Source organism: Lutra lutra, chromosome 14, assembly GCF_902655055.1.
Source record: "Lutra lutra chromosome 14, mLutLut1.2, whole genome shotgun sequence".
NCBI lineage: Eukaryota > Metazoa > Chordata > Mammalia > Carnivora > Mustelidae > Lutra > Lutra lutra.
The window spans coordinates 73,477,769-73,503,875 of NC_062291.1; the positions used below are offsets into that span (position 1 = coordinate 73,477,769).

The 26,107-nt window shown below is 38.0% G+C and overlaps 1 protein-coding gene across 7 annotated transcripts in view; it reads left to right on the forward strand.

The window, feature by feature from the left end:
• The first annotated feature begins 1,173 nt into the window (after window positions 1-1,173).
• ATRNL1 (attractin like 1) overlaps window positions 1,174-26,107 on the forward strand; it is an 817,982-nt gene continuing 793,048 nt past the window's right edge. For all 7 annotated transcript variants that reach the window (XM_047702609.1, XM_047702610.1, XM_047702611.1 and 4 more), the window contains exon 1: window positions 1,174-1,612. In XM_047702609.1, coding sequence (XP_047558565.1) covers window positions 1,314-1,612 — 299 coding nt within the window. In that variant the 5' untranslated portion in view covers window positions 1,174-1,313. The remainder of the gene's footprint in view (window positions 1,613-26,107) is intronic.

Below are 26,107 nucleotides of genomic sequence, written 5' to 3' on the forward strand. Positions count from 1 at the left end.
ATTGTCCCAGATGGAGGAGGAAACACTGACAAGCAGAAAAGGGAGATACCTGGGGTTCCGAGGCAGCACGGGGAAGGGGTGGTGCGCCCCAGGCTCAGAATCTTGTAGCTCTTTGTTGGGGGCGGTGGAGTCATCATTTCCGCGGAAGAAATGGCTCCCCCTTGGAGAAGTCCCCGCGCGGCCACGGCTCCCCGACCCTCGCGGCCCCTAAAACCCCGCCCCTCCCAGTTCTTGCGGACCCCACAGCTTGTCGGACTGCGGTGCCTTTAAGACTTTTGCCTGCTGCACAAGCTCAGCTCTTTGTGTGTTGTTGGAGTTTTTCTAAGAAAAAAATTAGAAATAGGCAGGAGGATGGGGCGGAGGAAGGGGAGACGCGGGGGGGAAAAGCGCTGCACTTTTGCAGCTGTAGACGGCCGATGGGAAGGGCTTCTTTTTTGCTGAAGCTGCGAAGCCGGCCGGGTCTGCTCTTTCGCTGGTGGGGATCAGGGGGCTCGTGGCGCGAGCGGGGCCGGGTCCCCCCCGCGCGCCGAGGGGAAGGGCACCGCGGCGCGCGGGCCACACCTGGGGGGCCAGTCTCGCTTCAGCTCTCGGGCCGGGCCGGGTGGGCGCGCGCGGGGGAGTCCCCGGTCCCTGTCAGGGCGGGACGAGACCACAGCGCTGGGTCTGTGGGGGGGGAGCGTGGGCACGCGCGAGTGGGGGCAGGCGGCCCAACGCACCGCGGGCTCCAGCCGCAGCCCTGGTGCCCGGCTGACGGCACAGGAGAGAAGATGGCTGCTGGGGGGCTGTTGGCCGCCGGCCTGGCGGTGCGGAACTGAGCCCCGCTTCCCGAATTCCCCTCCTGGGTTGGGCGCGCCCACCTCGGGGCTCCCGCGGGCCCCCGCCCTCCCTGGCGCGCGGGGCCGGAGCCGAGGCAGTTGGCGCGAGCCGCGGGCGAGGCGGGGCCGCGCGCGGGGTCCCCTCCCCCTCCCGCAGGTCCCCTCCGGAGCGCTCCGCGCCGCCCGCGCCGCCCGCTCTCCGCCTCCGGCCCGGCCCGGGTCGCCGCGGCGGTGGGCTCCATTCGCTGAGGACAAGGTCAAGAGACCGAGAGGCGATGCCCGAGTGCGACTGCAGGGGGCCGAACAGAGGCGACGGCGACTGGGATCTGTCCCTCCAGACCGGGGAGCTGGACTGGGGCAGGCGCCGGTGAGGAGGAGGAGAAGCGGCGGCGGCGGCGAGGTTTTCTCCGGCCGAATCCCCCCCCTCCCCCCGCGACCCTGGAGCATCGCTGTCCGCGCCCGCGAGCGCAGCCCGGCCGGACCGGGGCGCCCGAGAAGATGGAGCCGGGGGGCCGGGCCCGCATTGGTCCCCCGCAGCCGGCGGCCCCGGGGCTGTGGAGGGCTCGGCCGGCGGGCGGCGGCGGCGGCGGCGGTGGCGCCTCCTCCTGGCTGCTGGACGGGAACAGCTGGCTGCTGTGCTATGGCTTCCTCTACCTGGCCCTCTACGCGCAGGTGTCCCAGTCCAAGCCGTGCGAGAGGACCGGCTCCTGCTTCTCGGGCCGCTGTGTCAACTCCACTTGCCTCTGCGACCCGGGCTGGGTGGGGGACCAGTGCCAGCACTGCCAGGGCAGGTTCAAGTAAGTGTCTTCGCGACCCCGCACCTCAACCCTGCCCCGCACCGGTCGTGTTCCCTCCCATCCTCTGCGCCCCCGCCCTCTACGCGGCCTCGGGTCCCGGGGCTGGGAACAGCCCGCAGCGCGCCGCCCCCCTGCAACCCAGGCGCCCGGGACACTCGGCCTCGGGGAGCCCTGCCCGCCGGGCACTCGAAGCCCTCGCGATGGTCCAGGTGTCCGCAACGGCTTTTGGTCCCTCGCTCTTGAGCATTTATTTCCATATTCAGTTACGGTGCCAAACACCATTTTTGTTAGGTCACTGTTTATTAATCAAAAATCGTGCAAGTAACTCATGAAATACTTGAACATTGCGAAACATTCAAACAATGCAGAAGTGTAAAGGTTAAAGTTACGGGCTACCAGTACCTCCCTCTACTCCCATCCTACTCCTCTCTAGAGGTAACCACTGCGAACATTTTAGTTTATTTAGTATGATAATTGTGATCCTAAGAGTTTATGATGGGCTTACTCTGTGCCAAACACTGTTAAGCGCCTGACGTGGATTATCTCATTTGTCCCTCACAACTCTGTGAGTTCCTAGGATGATTATGCTGGATTTACGGAGAGAACTCGAGGCAGTGAATTTAAATCATTTGTGCAAGATTACACAGTACTAAGGGCAGAGTTATTCCAAGTCAACTAGCCTAACTCCAGAATGTTTACTTTTAGCCAATATACTGTGTCAAATTTGCTACGGCAGTTTTGATCGGGAATACAAGAGTGACTTTGGGTAACATAAAATGATGAACTATGTGGGCTTTTTTAATGCAGGGAAGTAGTGGGTTTTTCGAACTGTTTATTTCACTATGAGCTGTTGTGTGAGAGCATCACTTTGGTTTTTCTCTGAAGCTCAAGGCCGTAAGGAGTTTGCTTTACAACAGCAAAGGTACCCTCCCCTTATTGGCTTTCCTGCCTGATATGAGAAGAAATGGGTAAATTGGAGGGAGCAGCAAGTCAGATAGTTGAGGTAGCCATCTGACAATTTGCAGATAGCAGCCACTGAGTCAACTTCTCAGACTTCTAGATAGTTACTGTGAAATTGGCTGGCTGTTTTGCGGCTCTGCAATTACACTATGTAGATTCCGGATATTTATTGTCAGGATGATAGCAAAATCTAAGTGAAGTGTCTTGGGCTCTAAGGCAAAGGTAGGAAGTATGGTTCACGTTATTAATGGATTATAGGAAAATGTCCTGGGAGTTTTAAATACAGCATATTTTCCATTTATTTATTTATTTATTTATTTATTTATTTTAACTATTGCTAATTTAAACCATGCCCCTTAAAACTTGTGAAACTGTATTTTTTAAAAGGGCACTTTTAAATTTTAGGTAGATCCTACTATTTAAATTAATTTACAGCGGTTTCTGGAAGTGAAATCTTAAAATGAAGCTTCATGAAATTCATTTGTTTCAGTAGACTGAAATGTTTTCTCGCTTCCTAATAAATTAGTATAATACTGTAGTTTTTTGATACTTTTTTTTAATTTGAAAGAGGTGCTAATTAAAAGTTTTAAAAAGTGTTTCAAGATAAGGAAAGATATCTTACTGAATTGTGCTTGTTGGTAGCCTTTTTTACTTAAGTGTTTTGAAACTTTGGCTATGACAGTTACAGCCAGCCTTTTTATCAAGCAAGAATTTTGAACATATAAACTGGCAGCCAACAATGAATAAAGCTGCATCAATTTTTTACGTCTTTCTGTAAGTAGGAAGATAACCCATTGTATATGTGGTTTAGGGATTTTGGCCTTTTTGTGGGTGTATTTGGTCTATTTATCTAAAGAGGACAGAGATTGCTATGATTTTGAGAAGCTCCTTTCTACATTTTATGGTAGTGGAACTTGTTAATCAGCTAGCTAGATCAGCAGCCTGCAACCTTGCTAGCAGATACTGTCTCAGTTAGTAGGAAAGATCACAGATCAAGTTAAACTATCTTAATAACATAAGATGCTGTTCATAAACTTTACACATTAGTGAGTAAAATAGAAATAGCTTCTTAAATATAGTTAAATAACAGTTAACCCTGAATTAATCATTGAATATAAATCATTTCCTTGGAAACTTATTTCCTGTGATTCATTGTACTCTATTGGTAAGTACCTTTTCATTTCTCTGTGGAATACAGGCTATTAATTATAGTAAATATAACTGGTACTATTCCGTGTTTTATGTATACTCTTAGGGGTAAAATGTGGTATTTAATGTTAAAGGGAAGAATCAATTTAGAAGAAAAGAATTCTTCATGGTAAAGTATATGCTAAGCTAAAAAAGGTTTATTTGAGGATGGTGGCTTCTTTTATTCAGCAGTTGAAGGAATAACATAGTGGGAAAGACTAACTGGAAATTCTCACTTCATTAATTATCTTGAAAATCTTTTACTAAGCTGAAGGATAGCAACCTAGCAAACAGATATAAAAAATGATCAATCTTGGTAAGCAGGTGTCAAAATTAATTGGCTGGTTCCATGGTAACTTAGTTTTTTTCCTACCGTGGGGATTTCACTAGGGAATAAGAGAATCCTTCAAATGGTTCTTTAGAATGGAAGATTGATGGTGGGTGGGTGGGGGAATGCAGAAGCAAATATGGTATCAGAAGTGGTACTTTAGTTTTCTTAGCACTGATTTCCATCTTCAGTTTCTATTTAAAGAACAAAACACTCAGAATTATAAGCCATTTCTCACATAGGTAAAAATGAATACTTATCTTTGGCTAAAACTAGGCTGAAGGGTTTGGGACTGAGAATCAGAAAGGACAGTGCCAATATGAAATATAAGAATTAAGGATATAATATATGCTAACTTGGATTCTATTTACTTGAATTAGGCTAGTATAACATTAGACTAGAAAACATTTTACTACAAACTTTATTTAAATGAATGGCATTCTCTTTTAGAAACTAGTTCTTTAGAATCATTTCTGTAGAGTAATTGAGATTTATATTTATATAAATTTATATTTTGTGTTCAGACTTGGACATTTTCTTGCTAATGTGACATAGGAAACTATGACTTCTAGTTTGTAAGCAAAATAAACTACATTAATGATCCGAGATTGGAAAATATCTCATATTGTGAATAATTTCTAAATGTAAATTTATTAAAATTTTTATTGAATATTTTTCTAAAATCATCTTTACATCTTATTATATGTTTAATGTGTATATAGATTTTTTTTAACCTTTTAGATTAGTCAAATGTGGATACTGAAATTCTTGCATTTATAATGGAAGTATTCTATTTCTTCTGACAGCCCGAAAATGGGGATATAATAATGAGGAACTTCATTGCTATTATACACAGAAAGGGGCAGGGTCAAATATGTAAATATGTTTCCTTAGCTTCTGGTCAAAAAACACACATTTCAATCCTTTCTATTAAGACTAGGAAAACTGTCAGTAACTATAAAGTTACACTGAATGCTCCGTGACCTCTGGTCTGTATTTTTTTATTTAAAATTTTAATGTTTTTACCCATAAATTTTTTAAAGTTTTTATTTAAATTCTAGTTCATTAACATACAGTGCAATATTAATTTCAGGTGTATAATACAGTGATTTAACACTTCCATATAACACCTGGGTACTCATCCCATCACCTATCTAACCCATCCTCTCCCCACTCCCTTCTGTAACAGTCATATTTATTTTATTTTAATTGATTAATTTTTTTAGCAGGAGAGAAAGAGTGTGTTGGGGGGGCCAGAGAAAGAGGGGGTGATAGAATCTATGTTTTTTTTTTTTTTGAAGGTTCTTTTTATTTGATAGAGAGCAGGAGCTAGCTGGTGTTGGAGTGGATAGGGAGGGGCAAAGGGAGAAGCAGAAGCAGACTCCCTGCTGATCAGGGACCCTGGGATCATGACTTGAGCAGAAGGCAGATGCTTAATCCACTGAGCCACCCAGCCAACCCTTCAAAGAGAGAATCATAAGTAGGCTCTACAGCCCAGCAAGGAGCCCATCTTGGGGCTTGATCTCATCATACTGAGATCTTGACCTGAGCTGCAGTGAAGAGCCTGTTGCTTAACCCACTGAGCCATCCAGGTGCCCCAGTGTTCTTTATTTTAAACTAGGATTATAGGGGCACCTGGGTGGCTAGGTTGGTAAGCATCTGCCTTTGGCTCAGGTCATGATCCCTGGGTCTTGGGATCGAGCCTCACATCCGGCTCCCTGCTCAGTGGGAACATGCTTCTCCCTCTCCCTCTGCCCTTGCTGTATTCCCCTTCTCTTTCTATCTCTGTCAAATAAATAAATTAATAAAATCTTTTTAAAAAAGGGGAAAATAGGATTATAATATATAATTATATCCATGGGTTCTTTTTATGTTATTAAAACATAATTACAGAGTAGAAATTTAAAATTAGAGTATTTCTAAGACCTAAATTGATAAAGTAAGTTACTTGGAGTAACATGATTTTCAAAGATTTTATTTATTTATTTATTTGAGAGAGAGAACGAGCATGAGCTGGGGAGGGGAAGAGGGAGAGCAGGATCTGGTGGGTGTGGGAGAGGGGCAGCGGGAGAGGGACAAGTGGACCCCCAGCTGAACATGGAACCCATCCCGGGGCTTACAACTTTTCTATGTGGTATGTAGTAGTATCTCATTGTGGTTTTATTTTTATTTTATTTATTTATTTATTTATTTTTTTATTTTATTTTATTTATTTTATTTTTTAAAAATTTTTTTTACTCATTGTGGTTTTAATTTGCATTTCTCTAATGAGATGATGTTGAGCATTTTGTCATGTGCTTATTTGCTATCTGTATATCTTCTTGGTGAGGTATTTGTTCAGAACTTTTGCACACTGGGGCGCCTGGGTGGCTCAGTCATTCGCTGTCTGCCTTCAGCTCAGGTTATGAACCCAGGGTCCTGGATTGGACTCCCTGCTCAGTGGGAAGCCTACTTCTCCCTCTCCCATTCCCCCTGCTTGTGTTCCCTTTCTTGCTTTGTCTCTGTCAAATAAATAAATAAAATCTTTTTTTTTTTTTTTTTTTTTTTTTTTTTTTTTTTAAAGATTTTATTTATTTATTTGACAGAGAGAGATCACAAGTAGACGGAGAGGCAGGCAGAGAGAGAGAGAGAGAGAGAGGGAAGCAGGCTCCCTGCTGAGCAGAGAGCCCGATGCGGGACTCGATCCCAGGACCCCGAGATCATGACCTGAGCCGAAGGCAGCGGCTTAATCCACTGAGCCACCCAGGCGCCCTAAATAAATAAAATCTTAAAAAAAAAAAAAGATCTTGGAGCACCTGGGTGGCTCAGTGCGTTAAAGCCTCTGCCTTCGGCTCAGGTCATGATCCTAGGGTCCTGGGATCGAGCCCCGCATCGGGCTCTCTGCTCAGCAGGAAGCCTGCTTCTCCCTCTCTCTCTCTCTGCCTGCCTCTCTGCCTACTTGTGATCTCTGTCTGTCAAATAAATAAATAAAATCTTTAAAAAAAAATGATCTTTTGCACATTAGAAAAAAGATTTTTTTTTCTTGTTATTCATTTTTATGGGTTCTTTACATGTCTAGATACTAGTTCCTTTTTAGATACATCATTTGCAAATGTTTTTTCCCAGGCTGGGGTTTTCATTCTCTGAACAGTGTTTTCAAAGAACACAAGTTTTAAATTTGTTGAACTTCAGTTTATCATTTTCTTTTATGAAATTTACTTTTGGTTTTGGATCTAAGAAACCTTGGCTTAAGTCATAATTTCTCTTTAATTTTTTTTTCTAGAAGTTTTATAGTTTTAGATTTTACATGTAGGTTTATAGTTCATTTTGAGTTAATTTCTGTATATGTAAGAGGTATGGATCTCTATGAATCTCAGTTCTTTTCTTTTTCTTCAGCATGTAGAAATTCAGTCTTCAGGACCATTTTAAAAACACTATTCTTGGGGCCTGTGGTGGCTCAGTTGGTTAAGTGTCTGACTCTTGATTTCAGCTCAGATCTTGATCTCAGGGTCCTGGGATTGAGCCCCACACTGAGCTCTTCTGCTCAGCATGGAGTCTGCTTGGGATTCTCTCTCTCCCTCTTCCTCTGCCCATTTCCCACTCTCTCTCTCTCTAAAATAAATAAATAAAATCTTAAAAAAAAACAAAAAGACTCTCCTTTCTCTGAGATGTCACTTTGTATCTTTGCCAAACTCAGTTGTTCATGTACTTGTGTATATTTCTGAATTCTCTGTTCCATTGATTTCTTTGTCTATTTGTACATCAAGACAATAACCTCTTGATTATTGTAGCTTTATAAGTCTTCAAGTCAGCAAGTGGTAAGTCCTTTAATTTTGTTCTTTTTAAAATTATTCTGGTTATTCTATTATTTGGTTATTCTGGTTCTTTGCATTTCCATATGATTTTCAGAATCAGCTTGCCAATTTCTACAAAAAAAGCCTGCTGGGATTTTACTTTGGATTGTGTTGAAGCTGTAGATGAATTTGGGGGACAGTTGATGCCTTATTAACACTGAGTTTTCTGACTCCTGAACCTGGTATATCTCCTTTTGTTTAGGTTTATTTATTTATTTATTAAAAAATATTTTTATTTATTTATTTGACAGAGAGAGACACAGTGAGAGAGGGAACATAAGCAGGGGGAGTGGGAGAGGGAGAAGCAGGCTTCCGGCTGAGCAGGGAGCCCGATGTGGGGCTTGATCCAAGGACCCTGGAATCATGACCTGAGCCAAAGGCAGATGCTTAACACCTCAGCCACCCAGGCACCCCTGTTTAGGTCTTTTTAAATCTCTCAGCAGTCTTTTAAAATTTTCATTGAACAAGTTTCACAGTGCTTGTCAGATTTTTCCTTAAATATTTCACATTTTTTGATTATATCCTTTATAGTTTTGATTTCTGATTGTTGCTATTATATAGAAATACAACTGTGTTTATTAATCTTATACCTTTCAATCTTGCTAAACCATTAATTATAGATTTCTGTAAATTCTTTCTGATTTTCCAAATAGATAATTATGTTGTTTGCATATACAAATACCTTTGCTCCTTTCTTTATAATCTTGGTGCCTTTTATTTTTCTTGCCTTATTTCACTGGCTGGAACCTCCATTGCTGTGATCTATACATGGGATGAGAGTGGTCAACTATATGCTATTCATGATTTAGGGGGACAATATTTAATCTTTAAGCTAAGTGTAATGTTTCTATAAGATTTTTATAAATCCCTTTTATCACATTGAGGATGCTTCCTTCTGTTCCTAGTTTGATAAGAGCCTTTATTGGAGATATATATTGGATTGTGTTTTCTGCATGTGTTGAGATCATCATATCATTTTTCTGATTGTTCATTGATATTATGAATTCTGTTGCTTAGTTTTTAAATGTTGAACCAATGTTACATTCCTGAGATGAGAGCCATCTGAAATGATATATTTTCTTTCTTTATATATTATTTGGATTTGATTTAAAATTTTGCTTAGAATTTTTGTGTATATGTTCATGAAGGATATTGGTCTGTAGCGTTCTTATAATGTCTTTGCACAGTTTTAGAATCAGTGTAATGCCAGCCTCACAGAATGAGTTGGGACCTTCCTTGTTTACTTTGCTGGAAGAGTTTGTGTAGAATTGGCATTATTTTTTCATTATGTGTTTGGTAGAATTCACCACTGAAGCCCTTGAGGCCTGGAATTTTCTTTAACTCCAGATTCAATTTAATTAATAGAAATTTATTTGACTTAGCATATTTAACTACAAGTTCAATTTATATAATATATATAGAATTTGTTAAAATTTATTGGCCAGAATATTGTCCATCTTGGGAAGCATTCCTTGTGCTTGTGAAAAGAATGTGTGTAATGGATAGAATGTTCTATAAATTTAAGTTAGCTTGAGTTGATTTGTAGTTTTGTTTGTTTTCTAAAACCTTTCTGATTTTCTGTCTACTTCTATTAGTTATTGAGAGAGAGGTATTAAAATCTTCAATTATAATTTTGCATTTATCTATTTCTCCCTGCAGTCTTATCTGTTTTGCTTCATTTATTTTGAAGCCCTGTTATTAAGTGCATGAAATTTTATATCTTCTTGATAAATTGACCCCTTTTTTCATTATGAGATGACTATTGAAAAGATGATCTTTTTTTTCTCGTGTCTTTGTACCTTTGTTGAAAATCACTTGGGTATGTTTATCTCTATATTTGTTTCTTGATTTTGTTCTGTTCCTTTGGCCCATATGTCTGTCTTTTTGAGAGTCTTTTTTGACTATTGTAGCTTTGTAGTAAGTCTTGAAATTAGATAGAGAGATTCCTATAGCTATTTTTATTTTTGAGAATTCATTTAGTTGTTCTAATTCATTTGCTTTTCCACATTTTAGAATCTGTTTATCAGTATATCAGTTCAGACACTGGGATTTTGGGTGGTATTGTGTTGACTTGAGATCATTTTAGGAAGAACTGACATCTAAACAATGTTGACTTCTCCAGTCCATTAACGTGATATATTTCTTCATTTATTTAGGTTTTCATGGATTTCATGCATAAGTATTTTGTAGAGATATAAAGATCCTACATGTATTTTGTTAGATTTATACCTAGTTTATGTTCTTTGATGCTGTTGTAGTTGATATTGTTTCTTTTAATTTCACTTTCTATTTGTTCATCTTTATTATGTGGAAATACAATTGATTTTTGTATATTGAATTTGTATCTTGCCTGCAATGTTGCTAAACCCATTTAGTTTCAGTAGCTTATTTGATTTGCTGTTATTTTGTTGAGGATTTTTGCTTCTGTGTTCTCAAAGAATAGTACTTTGTAATTTTCTTTTCTTGTAATGGGTTTTATTTTCTTGTCATAATGATTTTGTTTGATTTCTTATCATGCCCTATAAAATGAATTAGAAGTGCCTCCCTTCTTTTTTCTGGAAGAATTTATGTAGAATTGGTATTACTTTTTTTCATCAATGTCAGTAAAATTCATCATCATTTAGTTTTGTGTAACACCCAGTGTTCATCACATCATGTGCCCTCCTTAATGCTCAGATGGACCAAATAAAGGGCCTGGCCCTTTCTTTGTGGAAAGGCTTGCAACTATGAATTTAGCTTTTAAATTAGTTGTAAGGATGTTCATTTCCTTGGCTTCTTTTTGAGTGCATTTTGGTAGATTGTCTTAGAAAGATTGGTCCATTTCAAGTTTTCAAATTTGTGAGCCTAACATTTGTACAGTATTCCCTTATTATGATTTTGAAGTCTGTGGCATCTTTAGTAATATTTCTTCCATTTCTGATATTGGTAGTTTACATTTTCTTTCTTTTTTCTTGCTTAGTCTGGCTAGATATTTATTGGTGTTATTGATCTTTTCAAAGAATATGTTTGGGGGCACCTGGGTGGCTCAGTGGGTTAAAGCCTCTGCCTTCGGCTCAGGTCATGATCCCAGGGTCCTGGGATCGAGCCCGGCATCGGGCTCTCTGCTCAGCGGGGAGCCTGCTTCCTCCTCTCTCTCTGCCTGCCTCTCTGCCTCCTTGTGATCTCTCTCTCTCTCTCTCTCTCTCTGTCAAATAAATAAAATCTTAAAAAGAAAAAAGAATATGTTTGGTTTCATTGATTCCTGCTATTTTTTCTTTTGTTGTTATTTTCAGTTTCATTGATTGCTGCTTCCTTTGGTGTTAATTTTCTTTTATTCTAATTTCTTAAGATGAAAAGTTCACATTGTTAATTTGAGGTGTGTCTTCCTTTCTAATGAAAGTTTTCTAATGCTGTTTGTGTTCTTCTAAGCTGCTTTAGCTGCATCTCACATACTGATATGTAGTACTTTCATTTTTATTCAGTTCAATATACTTTCTGATTTTCCTTTAGACATTCTCTTTGGCTTATGTAGAACAATTTTGTTTAACTTTCAAATATTTGGGGATTTACTAAAGATTTTTCTGTTACTTATTCCTAATTAAAGTCTGTTATGTTCAAAGGAATTCCTTGTATGATTTCAGTTATAAATTTATTAAGACTTGTTTCTGGGGGCACCTGCATGGCTCAGTTGGTTATGACCTTTGGCTCAGGTCATGATCCCAGTGTCCTGGGATGCAGCCCCACATCGGGCTCCCTGCTCTGCTGGAGGCCTGCTTCTCCCTCTCCCACTCCCTCTGCTTATGTTCCCTCTCTTGCTGTGTCTCTGTCAAATAAATAAATTAAATCTTAAAAAAAAAAAGACTTGTTTCTGGAAAAAAATATGGTGTATTGTGGTGCATTTTTACATTTGCAATTGAAAAGAATATACATTCTTCTGTTGAGTGGAATGTTATAAAAATCTCAATTAGGTCATGTTGGTTGTTGTAATTGTTCACATATTCTTTATCCATACAATATTTCATCTAGTTCGGTTGATTACTGAGAGAGGAGTGTTGAAGTCTCTAATTGTAACTATGGATTTGTCTGTCTCCTTTCACTTCTGTCAGTTTTGCCTGTTTTTCAAAGTTTTTTTGATGGGTGCATATACAATTAGAACTGCTAAGTTTTTTGGTGAGCTGATCCATTTATCATAGTATCATTTTCTTCCTCTTTTTCTTTGGTAATTGTTTCTGCTTTCAAGTCTTCTTTGATATTAATAGCTACTCTATTATATATACGTATTTCAATCCAATCTAGTTATCTCTATTTGTTTATTGAGACTTTTTACATATAATGTATTTGGATATATTTTGGCATTCTATTTTAATTTGCTATTGGCCCTTTAGGTATATGCTTTTTAAAAAAATTTAAATTCAATTAGCCAACATATAATACATCATTATTTTTGGTGTAATTTTCAGTGATTCATTAGTTGTGTATAACATCCAGTGCTCATCACATCATGTGCTTTCCTTAATGCTCATTACCCCGCTACCCCATCCCTCCACCCAACTCCCTTTCTGCAATCCTCAGTTTGTTTCCTGGAGTTAAGAGTCTCTCATGGTTTGTCTCCCTCTCTGATTTCTTCCCATTCAGTTTTCCCTCCCTTCCCCTATTGTCCTCTGCACTGTTCTTTATGTTCCACTTATGAATGAAGCCATATTATAATTGTTTTTCTCTGACTTATTTTGGGTATATGTCTTCATATTATGTTTTAGTGGTTATGCTAGTATGTTAGTAATTACAGTATGTATACCTAACTTTTAATAATCTATTCAGAGTTAATATTATTTTTCTTCAGGTAATAAGTTTTAGAACTCTATTTGTCCATTTATCCATCTCCACTGGCCTTTGTTATAATTGTCATATACATCACATCTACTTGTATGGCAAACCCTATTAGATAAAGTTATAAATTTTGCTTTCAACAATATACATATTTTAAAGAACTTAAGAGGAGAAAAGTTGTCTTTTATATTTTCTCAGATATCTTTTCTTTCTTTTGCTCTTTGCTTATCGCTAGAGAGAAATTTCCTTTTAGGGTCATTTCCCTTTAGTGTGAACCACTTTTTTTTTTTGGGGGGGGGGTCCATTTCTTTTCAAACATGACTGTTGCTGATGTATTTTCTAAAAATTTTTTTGACCTAGCAATACCTTTATTTTGCCTTGTTTAGTGAAGGATATTTTTACAGGAACAGAATCCTAGGTTCTCAATTCTTTTCTTTCAGCATTTTAAAACAGGTTGCTCAATTTTTTTCTGGCCTTTCATGGTTTCTGATGGGAAGTCTGCAGTCATGCTAATTGTTTTTCTCCTATGTATATAATGTCATTTTTCTCTAGCTGCTTTCAAGATTTTTCTACATTTTTTGTTTTAAGCAGTTCAAATTATGTATCTGGATGTAGGTTTCTTTAAATTTACCATGAGTGGTAGGGTTTACTGAGCTTTTTGAATTTATATTTATGTCTTTCACCAAAATGGGATTTTAGAAAAACCATTATTTCTTTTAATATATTTGCAGTAGTCTTTTTTGTTTCTTCTTCTGGGACTTCAGTGACACTAATGTTAGGTTTTTGATTTAGCTACACAGGTCCATGAGGTTCTGATCTTTTTCTTTCTTTTTTTAATCTTTTCTCTTTCTTCAGATTGTGTTATTTCTTTTGAATTATCATTAGCTTCACTAACTATTGCCTCTGTTATCTGCATTCTGCTTTTGAAACCATCCAGTCAGTTTAAAATGTAGGATGTGGTATTTTACATTCTTAACCTTTCCATTTTGTTCTTTTTGATGATTTTTCTTTCTTTGTTGAGAATGTCTCTCTTTTCATTTCATTTTATTGTCTTTACCTTTGTCTCATGGTATCTAGTTATAATCGTTAATGTCTGTCTGATGATGCAAATTTTTGGATTTTAGGATTTTCTGACATCCATTGATTATCTTTTCCCTTGAGAACTGTGTATATTTTCCTAGTTCTTTGTATGTCGAGTGATTTTTGGATTTATTCTGGACATTATCAAGGTTATTTTGCATAGGTTATGGATCTTGTTATGTTCTGGGGAATGTTGATTTATTGATCTATCTTTTTATTTGTTTATTTTTATTTAGTAAGCAACAAATCAGTTAGGTTCAAGTAGCAAATTCTCTGTCATGCTTTCTGAGGGCAGTGGTTATAAAGCCTTTGGATCTGAATGCACACATGCCACTCAGGGATTATTCTGAGACTTGTGCAGTGTTTTAGTTTTATTTCAGTTCTCAAATCCTTCATTAAGCTGCTTTTGGGTCTGTTCCTCATATGGGCTGCTCACATTGATTCTGAGTCTTATGTGGGTTCATACACAGAATTAGGGGATTTCTATCCTCAGCAATCTGTTACTTGGGACATCTTGCATATTCTGGTAGCAGTGGTACTTTTTCCCAGCCATTTTTAATGGAAAGACAGAATTTCTCCTTTAAGAGTCCATCTGTACGTGTATGTATTGCTGTCATTCTTAAGGTTTGCCATCCTTTTTCATCTCTGTGGTCATTGTTTTAGTAAAGTCCTGAATTTTTCTCTACTGGGTTGTTGCAGTAGCTCTTTAATTCATTTTTCTTCTAATTTTCCCCTTGCTGTTCTCTTCTTTATTGCTACCAAAGTTTGCTTCCTAGAATACAAATTTGATTATATCTCTTCTTTTCCTGAGAGCTAGAATATTTAAAGCAGTGACTCTTAAGTTTTCTGATGACGAATCTATTGTCATTCAGATTCTTGTTTTCTACCTAATGTGTCGTTTTCTTCTGGCTTTCATTTTTTTTCTTTTAAATTTTCAGAAATTTGCTTATGCTATGTGTGGGTATGGAATTCTTTGAGTTTTTCTTGTTAATTGCTCTGCTTCTTGCTCTGTAGGTTTATATCTTTTTCAGAATTTGTAAAATTTTCTGTTATCAGTTTTTCAGCTACACACTCTTTCTTCTTTCCTTTGACCCCAAAGAGAAAAATATTAGATCTTTGTTATTGACTTCTAGGTCACTAAAGCCCTATTCAGTCTGTTTTCTTTCTATTCAGGTTGGATAACTTTTATTTATCTATCTTTATGTTCATTGATTCTTTCCTCTGTTATCTCCATTCTGTTATTGGTCCCATCTTGTGAACTGATACAAAAAGTTTCATTTATTGTATTTTCCATTTTATTCTTTATGTCTTCTGTTTCTTTGCTTGAAACTGTATTTCTATATTTGTTTTGAAAGTATCTGCAGCTTCTTGTATTTTTTTTCTGATAGCTGCTTTAAGATTCTTGATAGATAATTCTACCATCTTTACCAGAGCAGTGATGGTAACTTCTGATTATCTTTTTCAGATGAGTTGAGATTTTCTTGTTTCTTGGTATGGCAAGTAATTTTGAATTATATCATGGACATTTTGAGTATTGTGTATGAAATTCTGGTTCCTGTTTAAAAATTATGTTTTAGGAGGCAATCAACTTGTTCTGGTTCTGCCTACATGACCTTCACTTTTTTTTTTTTTTTTTTAAATATATAACAGCTTTATTTAGTTGTAACTTATATAACATAATATTCACCACTTTAAATGGCCCAGTTGTTTTTAGGATATTCAGAGAGTGGTGCAGCCATCACCATATCTAATTTTTGAACTTTTTTTTAATCATCACATAAAGAAACCCCATTTCCATCAGCACTCATTCTATATTTCTCCCACCCACCAACTCCACTAATCGGGTAGCCACTAATTTGCTTTCTGTCTCTGTGAACTTGCCTCTTGTGGACATGTTATATAAATGGGATCATATAATGATTCCAGTCTTTTGTCATGAGCTTCTTTCACATTGCATGTTTTCAGGTTTCATTCATGTACCATGTGTCCATTCCTTTTTATTGCTGAATAATATTCCATTGTATGGATATTCTACATTTTAATTCAGTTATCAATTATTGGACATTTGAGTTGTTTCTACCCTTTGACTATTACGAATAATGCTGCTGTGAATTTTTGTGTACGAAATTTTTGTGTGGACATATGTTTTCATTTCTCTTGGGTATATATGGAGGAGTGTGCTTGTCCATTTTTGTGCTGAGATTCGAATGCCAGTTTATTTTATTTATTTTTTTTTAAAGATTTCATTTATTTATTTGACAGAGAGAAATCACAAGTAAGCAGAGAGGCAGGCAGAGAGAGAGGAGGAAGCAGGCTCCCTGCTGAGCAGAAAGCCTGATGTGGGGCTCGAACCCAGGACCTGGGATCGTGACCTGAGCCGAAGGCAGCGGCCCAACCCACTGAGCCACCCAGGCGCCCCTCGAATGCCAGTTTAGTTTCCAAAGCCTTGGTTGTACCATTCTGCTCTGCCCTGTTTGTCTGTTCCAAAGAGACCATTCTGAAATGCAGGTGATATTCCATACCGTAGTTAAATTCTAAAACTTTTTTGCTTTGTTGGTTGAGATCTATTTCACATATGGGCTACCTGCGGGTGTACCCAGGACTTCAAACACAGATTTGAAAGATCTCCTTTTTCATCATCTTCATCTTTGTGTAATCCCTTTCCATTCTCTAGTTAGGAAGATGAGGGGTGCTGACTCTGCTGTCATTTGCGTAGTGCAGGGTGGGGATGGTCTACCCCAGGATAACTGCCGCTGCTGCAACCCCAGTGATGAGCATCAGGGCTGGCGCCTCCTTGCTGGCACTTATTTAGTGCATGGCAGAGATCACTGAGGGACCCTACCTCCACATTTTCTCCCAGTGGGGAGGGGAAGATACTTAGGATTTTTATAGGAAACATGTAAACATTTTTTTTTTAAAGCACCGTGTACATTAAAAACTGTCAAGTTGATTCTCTGTGTCTCATAAAAGAGTAGAAACTCTAAGAGCATTTTCTATGTTTTGATATATTATTTATATGAGTTTTTGTAGGCAGGGGGTGTTGAGCTTTTACAAAATTCTCAAAAGTGATCTCAGATCTCCAAATGGTAAGAATCATTGTATCATAGGAAAGAAAGTCAAATAATGGTCACCTTATATGTATAGCTTGAAAACTTATTTTTTCAAGACATGGAATGGTCTCAAAAGTAGTTTTTAAATATATTTTTTCAAAAAGCTTAGGAAGATTATACAACAAGGATAAAAGATTCTTCCTGTTTTTAATTGCTCAAATAATCCAAACATTTACATCTATATTACACAGAGAAACATATAGATACAATGTACATTTATATATATTTACACATATTACAAATATATTTATATATTATGTATATACATACATATACCTGATGTATTTCTGTAAATACATATCAGAGTGATGGGGAATAGGCCATATTCCTCTATGTATGTATCATCACTTTACATACTCTACTTTTATTTGCTATTTGTATTTTGTCTTTCCCCTTTTATAACCATATTGTCCACCCTGGCAGTTACTAGCCACATATATCTATTAAAAGTAGTTAAAGTTAAATTTTAAAGGGTCAGTTCCTTTGTTGCACTGGCCATATTTCAAGGGCTCAATAGCCACATGTACTGAGTGGCTCCCATATTGAACAGTAAATATATAGAACTGTTCTATCATTGCAGGAGGTCCTGGACAGCATTGCCCGGAATGTAAGGTCCAGGAGGGCAAAGACAGTTTCTTTTACCATGTTTTTCCTCCACTTTTTATATTAACGGCTTTATTGAGATATAATTTACATACCATAAATCTCACCAGTTTAAAGTACACGATTTAATGGTTTTTAAATACTACAGTTGTGAAACTATAACCATAACTTTAAACATTTTGTTATTCCATTAAATAACCTGAGCAGTCACTTTCTATTTTCTTCCCTACTCCCTAGCACTAGATTGCCACTAATCTACTCTTTAGAGATCTTTTAAAGTTCACTGTTCTTATCCCCCATGCCAGGAATATTGCCCCATTTAATAAATATATTTGAATCAGTGAATGACTATGTGTATATATTTTTTCTGTAGTCTACTTAGGGAGAAAGTCAAACTAAGTAAATTTTTATCTGTGACTTAAATAATTTACAGGGTATTTTATATAGGTAGTATAAAATCAGACTAATCTTATACTTTAGATATGTGAAAATTAACTTTGATAATGATGTTCCTGAGGTATTTAACCATCCTGAGTTATGAAAACACATTAGCTCCAGAAACTCAGTAATATATAAGTGTGGTAAGCATAATTTTAAGAAGACCCTCTTGACCTTTGTCCCCTGGTGTTACTGTCATAGTTATGTTATATGGCTGAAGGGAGATTATTTGAGTAGACTTAATCAAGTCACATGAGCCCTTTAAAAGCAGTTTTTTCAGGTTGCTAGTAGAAGGGGAAGTCAAAGACTGGAGGTGCAAAGAGAATTTGACATACTATTGCTGGTTTGAAGACGGAGGAGAACATGTGGAAAGGACTGGAGAGTGGCCTCTGGACCTGAGAGCATCCCTTAACCAATAGTTGTCAAGGAAATGGGACTCTCAGCCCTATAACCTCAAGGAACTGAATTCTGTCAACAAGCTGAATGGGTTTAGAAGTGGATTCTTTTCAAAAGGTTCTAGATAAGAGTCTAGCTCAGCTAGTGCTCATCTGAGTCCACAGGGACTTCTGACTTATAGAACTGTGAAATAATAAAGGTATGTTGTTTGAAGCTTCTATGTTTGTGGCAATTTGTTAACAAAGCAATAAAAAGAAACAAATTCAGGAACACATTTAGCAACAAGTCATTGAAAAAAGGTATTCTTGAGTTTCAGTTAATCATATTGTTTAGTTAACCAGAAAATTAAATTATTTCCTTAAGCATGATGGTGAATTGAGTTTTATTATTTTTTTTAATTTTTTATTTATTTATTTTTTTAAAAGATTTTATTTATTTGACAGACAGAGATCACAAGTAGGCAGAGAGGCAGGCAGAGAGAGAGGAAGGGAAGCAGGCTCCCCGCTGAGCAGAGAGCCCGATGCCGGGCTCGATCCCAGGACCCTGAGATCATGACCTGAGCCGAAGGCAGAGGCTTTAACCCACTGAGCCACCCAGGCGTCCCGAGTTTTATTATTTTTAACAGCAGTAATAATGCAGGATGATTTGTGAATTTAGTTTTTTATCATGCTTTGTTTACTTCCCTCGCCTTCCTCTCTTTGGTCTGCCATGAATGATGGGAATTAACACTGAATGGTTGGCATAAGTTTACTAATTAATATTTGGATTCTTGAAGATGCTTTGACATTTTAGCTATCTTATCTATTTGGTCCTATTTGATCCACAGGATACTATTCACACCATTCATTTCATTCTGAAATACTACTTGAGCCAAAGGTAACGATTATACCTTTAAGACAGCTGAACCATATAACACCTAAAAGCGAATAGGAAAAATACAGACAGCTTAAGGTTTAAAAATGATTAGTAGAGGGGCGCCTGGGTGGCTCAGTGGGTTAAGCCGCTGCCTTCGGCTCAGGTCATGATCCCAGGTCCTGGGTTCGAGCCCCGCATCGGGCTTTCTGCTCAGCGGGGAGCCTGCTTCCTCCTCTCTCTCTGCCTGCCTCTCTGCTTACTTGTGATTTCTCTCTGTCAAATAAATAAATAAAATCTTTAAAAAAAAAAAAAAAAAAAAATGATTAGTAGATGTGAAGTCAGTTTAGCCAGAAGGGAAAAAGGTTGTCCTTATTTATTATTAGACGGTAGATGAATTTGAGAAGGATACCATGGGGAAGAGACTGTATGACTAAAAAAATTGCTTGGGTTGTATAGTCATCTCAGTGACTTAAGACAATGCTGAGGAAAAAAAATGCTTAATAGGCTAGAATCCTCATATTTGGGAATATAATTGTTAGAATTTTTGAGTTCAGAATTAGTTGAGAAATAGGCTTTGAAGTCAGATCATTAATGTTTAAAATATCAGGTTTATGGATGCTAATATGGAGAACATGATTTTTTTAAAATTAAAGATTTATTTATTTGAGAGAGAGAGAGTGCACATGTGCACATGGTGGGGAGGGGCTGAGGGAGAGAAAGTCTTAAGCAGACTCTGTGCTGAGTGTAAAGCCTGATACAGGGCTCCATCTCACAACCCTGAGATCACGACCCGAGCCAAAACCAGGAGCTGGATGTTTAACTGACTGAGCCACCCAGGGGCCTCCGGAGAACAGGACTTTCATTCATGTGTGGCCATAATGGGCTATTTAATATTTCACTTCAAAATTAAATTCACCTGCAGCCAGAGGTAAGCAACTGCTGGTCCGTGTTTCTGGGCAGGGCTCTTACAGTGCTTGGAAGAAAGGAAGCATAATGCATTCCCTCAGCCTGGAGTTGGTGCAGCTTTCAACACCCCATTTTTTTCTCCTTACCTTACCAATCAGAAGGCCCCCCCCTTCTCCATTGAGGAAGAAGGAAGGAGTGAGATATGGGCAGAGAGGTGAAGAGTGTCACTCTAATTAAAATCCCTCCATGGAAATATTAGGAGTGAATAATATATTCTCTCTAACAATCAGTAAAAAATAAGTACAACTGAATCAAATCTTTTCAAAATGGAGTATCTTGCCTGGTAACTTAATTTCTTCTCCTATGCCTGTAGCTTCTTTACTCAGTATGAAGTCAGCTTTACTGTAAGCATATTTAACATGGCCAGAAATCTTGAAGTAAATGCCTAATTATAATATTTGTTCAACAATCTGATGTTCAAATATTTGAGCAAAAGACTGCTAAGTACCCGATTGGCTGCTATCAATTCCAATATAACTTATGTACAGTTAAGTATTGACACACAGCAAGTAAAAGATTAAAATGCTGAAATCTTTTTTGATACTGGTCTTAGTAACATCCATCCTGAAGGTACTGTTTGGTCTTGGCAATTATTTGAAGCTTGGTTGAGATTGGGAAAGATACGCAGTGGGAATGCAGTATTTTAAAGGAGGTTTGATTTGCTGGAGGAGAAATGGTAATGGTCTTCCAGTGGCAGTCCACTAGTAGTCAATTATTTTTCACCCCAAATCATGCAAAGGGTGTGGTATAAACAGCTCCTTCCTCTTCCACTAGATGTGAGAGCTGACGAAGCATATACTATTTGCTACCACTGAGGCCAGTCAATAGAGGAATTTTTGTTAGTGTGTGCTGGTGACAGTCAACTACTGTAGTCAGGTTGGTTAGTGTACTTACATGGGGTAATACCTATTTGGCCAGGATATGATTTGTTTAAATTAGTGTTAAGTGGGATGGAACCCAAGATGACTTACTGGAATGTGGGAAGAAAATATTAGGATTTCTAGTAATGTTATTTTTAATTTTGATTTTTAAAATTTATGCTTTATAGTACATAATATTTAATTTAATTTAATTTAATTTTTTTAAGTAGGCTTCATTCCCACTCAGCGTGGAGGCCAGTGTGGTGCTTGAACTCATGACCCTGAGATCAAGAACTGAGCTGAAATCAAGAGTCAGACACTTAACTGACTGAGCCACCCAGGGGCCCCTAGTGCACAATATTTTAAATAGTACATGTATATTTACAGGTAAATATACATATATTTGAGCTATGTAATAAAAACTTATACTGACAAGGGAGCATGTAATTAAGGTTTGAAGACTACTGCTCTAGCAGGTGAGGTCACTTAAATTTTTTTTTAATATTATTTATTTATTTATTTGACAGAGAGAGAGAGAGAGATCACAAGTAGACAGAGAGGCAGGCAGAGAGAGAGAGAGGGAAGCAGGCTCCCTGCTGAGCAGAGAGCCCGATGCGGGACTCGATTCCAGGTCCCTGAGATCATGACCTGAGCCGAAGGCAGCCGCTTAACCCACTGAGCCACCCAGGTGCCCCAGGTCACTTAAATTTTTATTAGGAGTTGGATGGATGGAGAAGGCACACTTAGAAGTGGAGGATACACAGTGCTCTGTGAAGGAAAAAGAAGAAATTCAGGCTCAACAGTGTAATACATTAATGACTGTGCAGAAAGGAAAAATAATAGTTAATACCAATGAATATAATCTTTAGGTACTCTTTACTTTGTTTAAATGTATAAACTGTTAAACAATATTTTAATTAAAAATACTCTTTTTTAAAAAAGACTTCCTTATGAGGATGGATTGCAAAGGTGACTGTGCATAAAGATTCCCTAAATGGATTCAGCTATTCCTTGAGTAGTTATTGTCAGCACTAAAACCATATATTTTTAAAAAAGATTTTATTTATTTACTTGTCAGAGAGAGAGAGTGTGTACAAGCAGGGGGAGCAGCAGGCAGAGGGAAAAGCAGGGAGCCTGCTGAGCAGGGAGCCGGATGTGGGACTTGATCCCAGGACCCTAGGATCATGACCTGAACCGAAGGCAGATGCTTAACTGGCTGAGCCACCAAGGCATACCAAAACTATATTTTTTGATAAATAGGATTTATTATCTCAGAGACTTTGTACCATTTAAACTACTGATTTTTTCTCTCATTTTTATGATGTTTTAATCAAATTTTGTATTCATACCAAGGATAGAGAACAATATAATTGATTTAGTTTTAGTTTTGTTTAACGTTTGTGCTGGTTTTCTTAACAGTCCAGTGTGTTTATTTGATCATGGACTCTAGACTGGGCAGTTTTAGCTAGATGAGACCTTTGAAGACATAGGCATGTGACATGCATCTGGACAGGGATTGGCAAACTTTTTCTATAAAATGCCAGTTAATAGATATTTTAGACTTTGCAGGCCTGATGGTCTCTGTAGCCACTGCTCAACTCTGCTCTTGTAGCGTGTTAGCAATCTTAGACATGTGTAAACAAATGTGTGTAGTAAAATTCCAGCAAATCTTCATTTACTCAAACAGGCAATGGGCCAGTAGATTGTGGAGCTGTGATCTAGATTAACATGTCAATATGGCTCTCAATTCATGAACAGGAGTGCCACAATAAAAAATATATTAGTTGTTTGAAACTTAGGATACATTGTAGAAACAACATTAGAAGTGGCAAATTCAGTGTCAGTGTTTCTGTTGGGACAGTTTCTGACAACCTCTGCAGATGGGTCATAATTTGTTTCTTTGCCTGCTTGGTAATTTTTTGTTAATTTTTGTGATGTGATAAGGCTAGGATTAGAAGTGTCTCCCTCTTTAGGTTTTTTGTTTTTGTTTGTTTTTTTTTTTGCATATGTGGGTTGTAGTTCATGATTTTTCTAAACTACTTTTTTAATGCCTGTATTCTTTATTGCATATGGTCTCTAAAGTCTCTGTTCTTTTAGCTTGTGGTCAGCTAGTGTTTTGAGATCGATTTCCTTGAATGCCTGGAGCCAAGGAAAAATGAATAACTCTCTAGTCTTTGCAGATTGACTCTTTCAGGGCACTCCTACAGTTGCATAGCTAGGTTGTTTATGACTCTACCTTAGCCTTAATTTCCTTTTTGCTTTCAGTCTAAAAGTTAACCAGAGGTTAACTTTCAGGTCTTTTGTGAGCATGTAGCCTTCTCTGGGAATGCATGTGGCTCCCCATGTTCCCTGTATGGGCTTACATACTGGATAGTTTTTCAGTACCCTAATTCTTCAAAGAATCTCTCCCCAGATTTTTCTCCCAGGTGTGTGGTGTATCTACTGTTTGCTTCCACTGTGACCTTTTGCCCCATGCAGCAGGGTTGCTGGTATTTGCCTTTCAGAGTTTTTAAGGAATGCCTTCTGTATAACTGCTTTTTTTGCTCTGAAGGGGTTTTATGCTAGGCATAGGATGATTTTCATGTTTTATCAACAAATGATTTTGTTAATTAAATGTAAAAATTTTAGGTAAGTTTAAATTTCTCAAAGGGTTAATGCAATTAAATTTATGGTTCCTTCCTTGAACCACTCCGAGTAAACATTGAATCTATCTTTTCCCATTCTTGTAACCACTGTCATCTGGATTTCCCTTTAGTCTCATCATTAGACATTCCCCATTGATTCACTGAATGAGTTGTAGTCCCCCAACAGAGGAATGCTATTTCCCGAGCCTCCAAGTCTTTATACATACCTCAGTCAGAATACTGTTATATATATTCTTTTTATAAGTGCTAGATTAAATTTGATTATATTTTAAGATTTTTGCATGATGGATTATTCATAATTTTCATTTCTTCTGTTGGTTTCATCGAGTTGTACTATTTAAAGAACCATTCCTTTCATCTAAAATATCAATTTTTTATTTTTTTAAATTTTAAAAATTAAAAAAAAATTTTTTCATAGACATATATGTATATGCATATATACATATATGTATTTTTAGCCCCAGGGGTACAGGTCTGTGAATCACCAAGTTAACACACTTCACAGCACTAGCCATAGCACATACCCTCCCCAATGTCCATAACCCCACTACCCTCTCCCGACCACCCCTTCCCCCAGCAACCCTCAGTTTGTTTTGTGAGATTAAGAGTCTCTGATGGTTTGTCTCCCTCACGATCCCATCTTGTTTCATTTATTCTTTTCCTACCTCCCAAACCCCCCACGTTGCATCTCCACTTCTTCATATCCGGGAGATCATATGATAGTTGTCTTTCTCCAATTGACTTATTTCTCTAAGCATAATACCCTCTAGTTCCACCCATGTCGTCGCAAATGGCAAGATTTCATTTCTTTTGATGGCTGCATAGTATTCCATTGTATATATATATACCACATTTTCTTTATGCATTCATTTGTTGATGGACATCTAGGTTCTTTCCATAGTTTGGCTATTGTGGACATTGCTGCTATAAACATTTGGGTGCATGTGCCCCTTCTGATCACTACGTTTGTATCTTTAGGCTAAATACCTAGTAGTGTAATTGGGGGTCATAGGGTAGCTCTATTTTCAACTTTTTGAGGAAACTCCATGCTGTTTTCCAGAGTGGTTGCACCATAAAATATCAATTTTATTGTTAGAAAGTTCTTAATGTCTTATTCTTTCTGTAGTATCTGTAGTGAGGTTTCTCTTTTCCTTTTTGATAATGGTAATTAATGATTTTTCCTTTTTTTTCTTGATTAGTTTTGCTAGAAAATTTTTCTAGCAAAATTGTTAGTCTTCATGATGCCAGTTTTTAATTGTGTTGGTTTCCTTTGTTGTATGACTTTTTTTTATTTAAGAGTTTTCTGTTTTTTTTTTTTTTTTTTTTTTTTAAAGATTTATTTATTTATTTGTGAGAGAGAGCATGTGCCAGTGTGGGGAGGAGCAGAGGGAAATAGAATCCCAAGGAGACTCCTCGCTGAGCACAGAGCCCAATGCAGGCCTCAGTCTCACAACCCTGAGATCATGACCTGAGCTGAAACCAGCAGTTGGACCCTCAACTGACTGAGCCACCCAGGCTCCCCAAGAGATTTCTGTTCTTTATTATTCCCTTCCATATATTTTCTTCTGAATTAACTCACTGTTCTTTTTCTAGCTTCTTGAGCTGTAATCTTGGATAATTGATTTTCAGTTTTCTAATATATACATCAAGAGCTAAAAATTTCTCTCTAAATACTGGCTTAGCTTCATCTCATAAATTTTGATATGTTGTGGTTTTAATATTATTCAATTAAAATATTTTCTAATTGTCTTGGTGACTTAGAAGTGTATTGCTTAAATTGCAAATATTTGGGGATTTTAAATTTATCTTTTTTGCATAGTCAGTGTGTATGGTGCTGCCACTAATTTCATGGTTTTTGGATGCATGATTACTGTAGCCAATTGTTATTGATTAAATTGATTTAATTCAATTCTGGTATTACTTGTTGGTGTGACTTACGAATAAGTAGTCCTATAAAGAGGGTGGGAATTTATTTTTCTCACTGTCGACTTTGGCTCCTGAAAGACTTTTGCAGGCTCAAAGTGTAAAAAATATATAGGAGTTCAAGGTTCTCAAGTGCATCTACCCAGATGGCACCCTCCTAGGTATCAGGGTTTTACTTCCTCTTAGGGGCACTATCTTTAGCACTGAAGTTTTGTCACAACTGTGAATTAAACTTTTTCTAGAATTCTGCTCCTCTCACAATCTGATCCTGGGCCTGTTTTTCAGCTTGATCCTCCTTGGGTTCAGGAACAGAGATTTTTTGAATGTTAGAGTCCCCTGGCTTTTACACTGTATCTAAAATTGGTGGTTGGTGAACTGGTCTTACAGGTTATTGGGAAAAGCTGCTCATTGAGCAGGTGTCTCATAGAGGGACTCTGCTGCAGTTTTCTTCCTACAGCTTATCTGTGACTTTTTATAGCAATCAACTCATTCCACAGTCCTTCT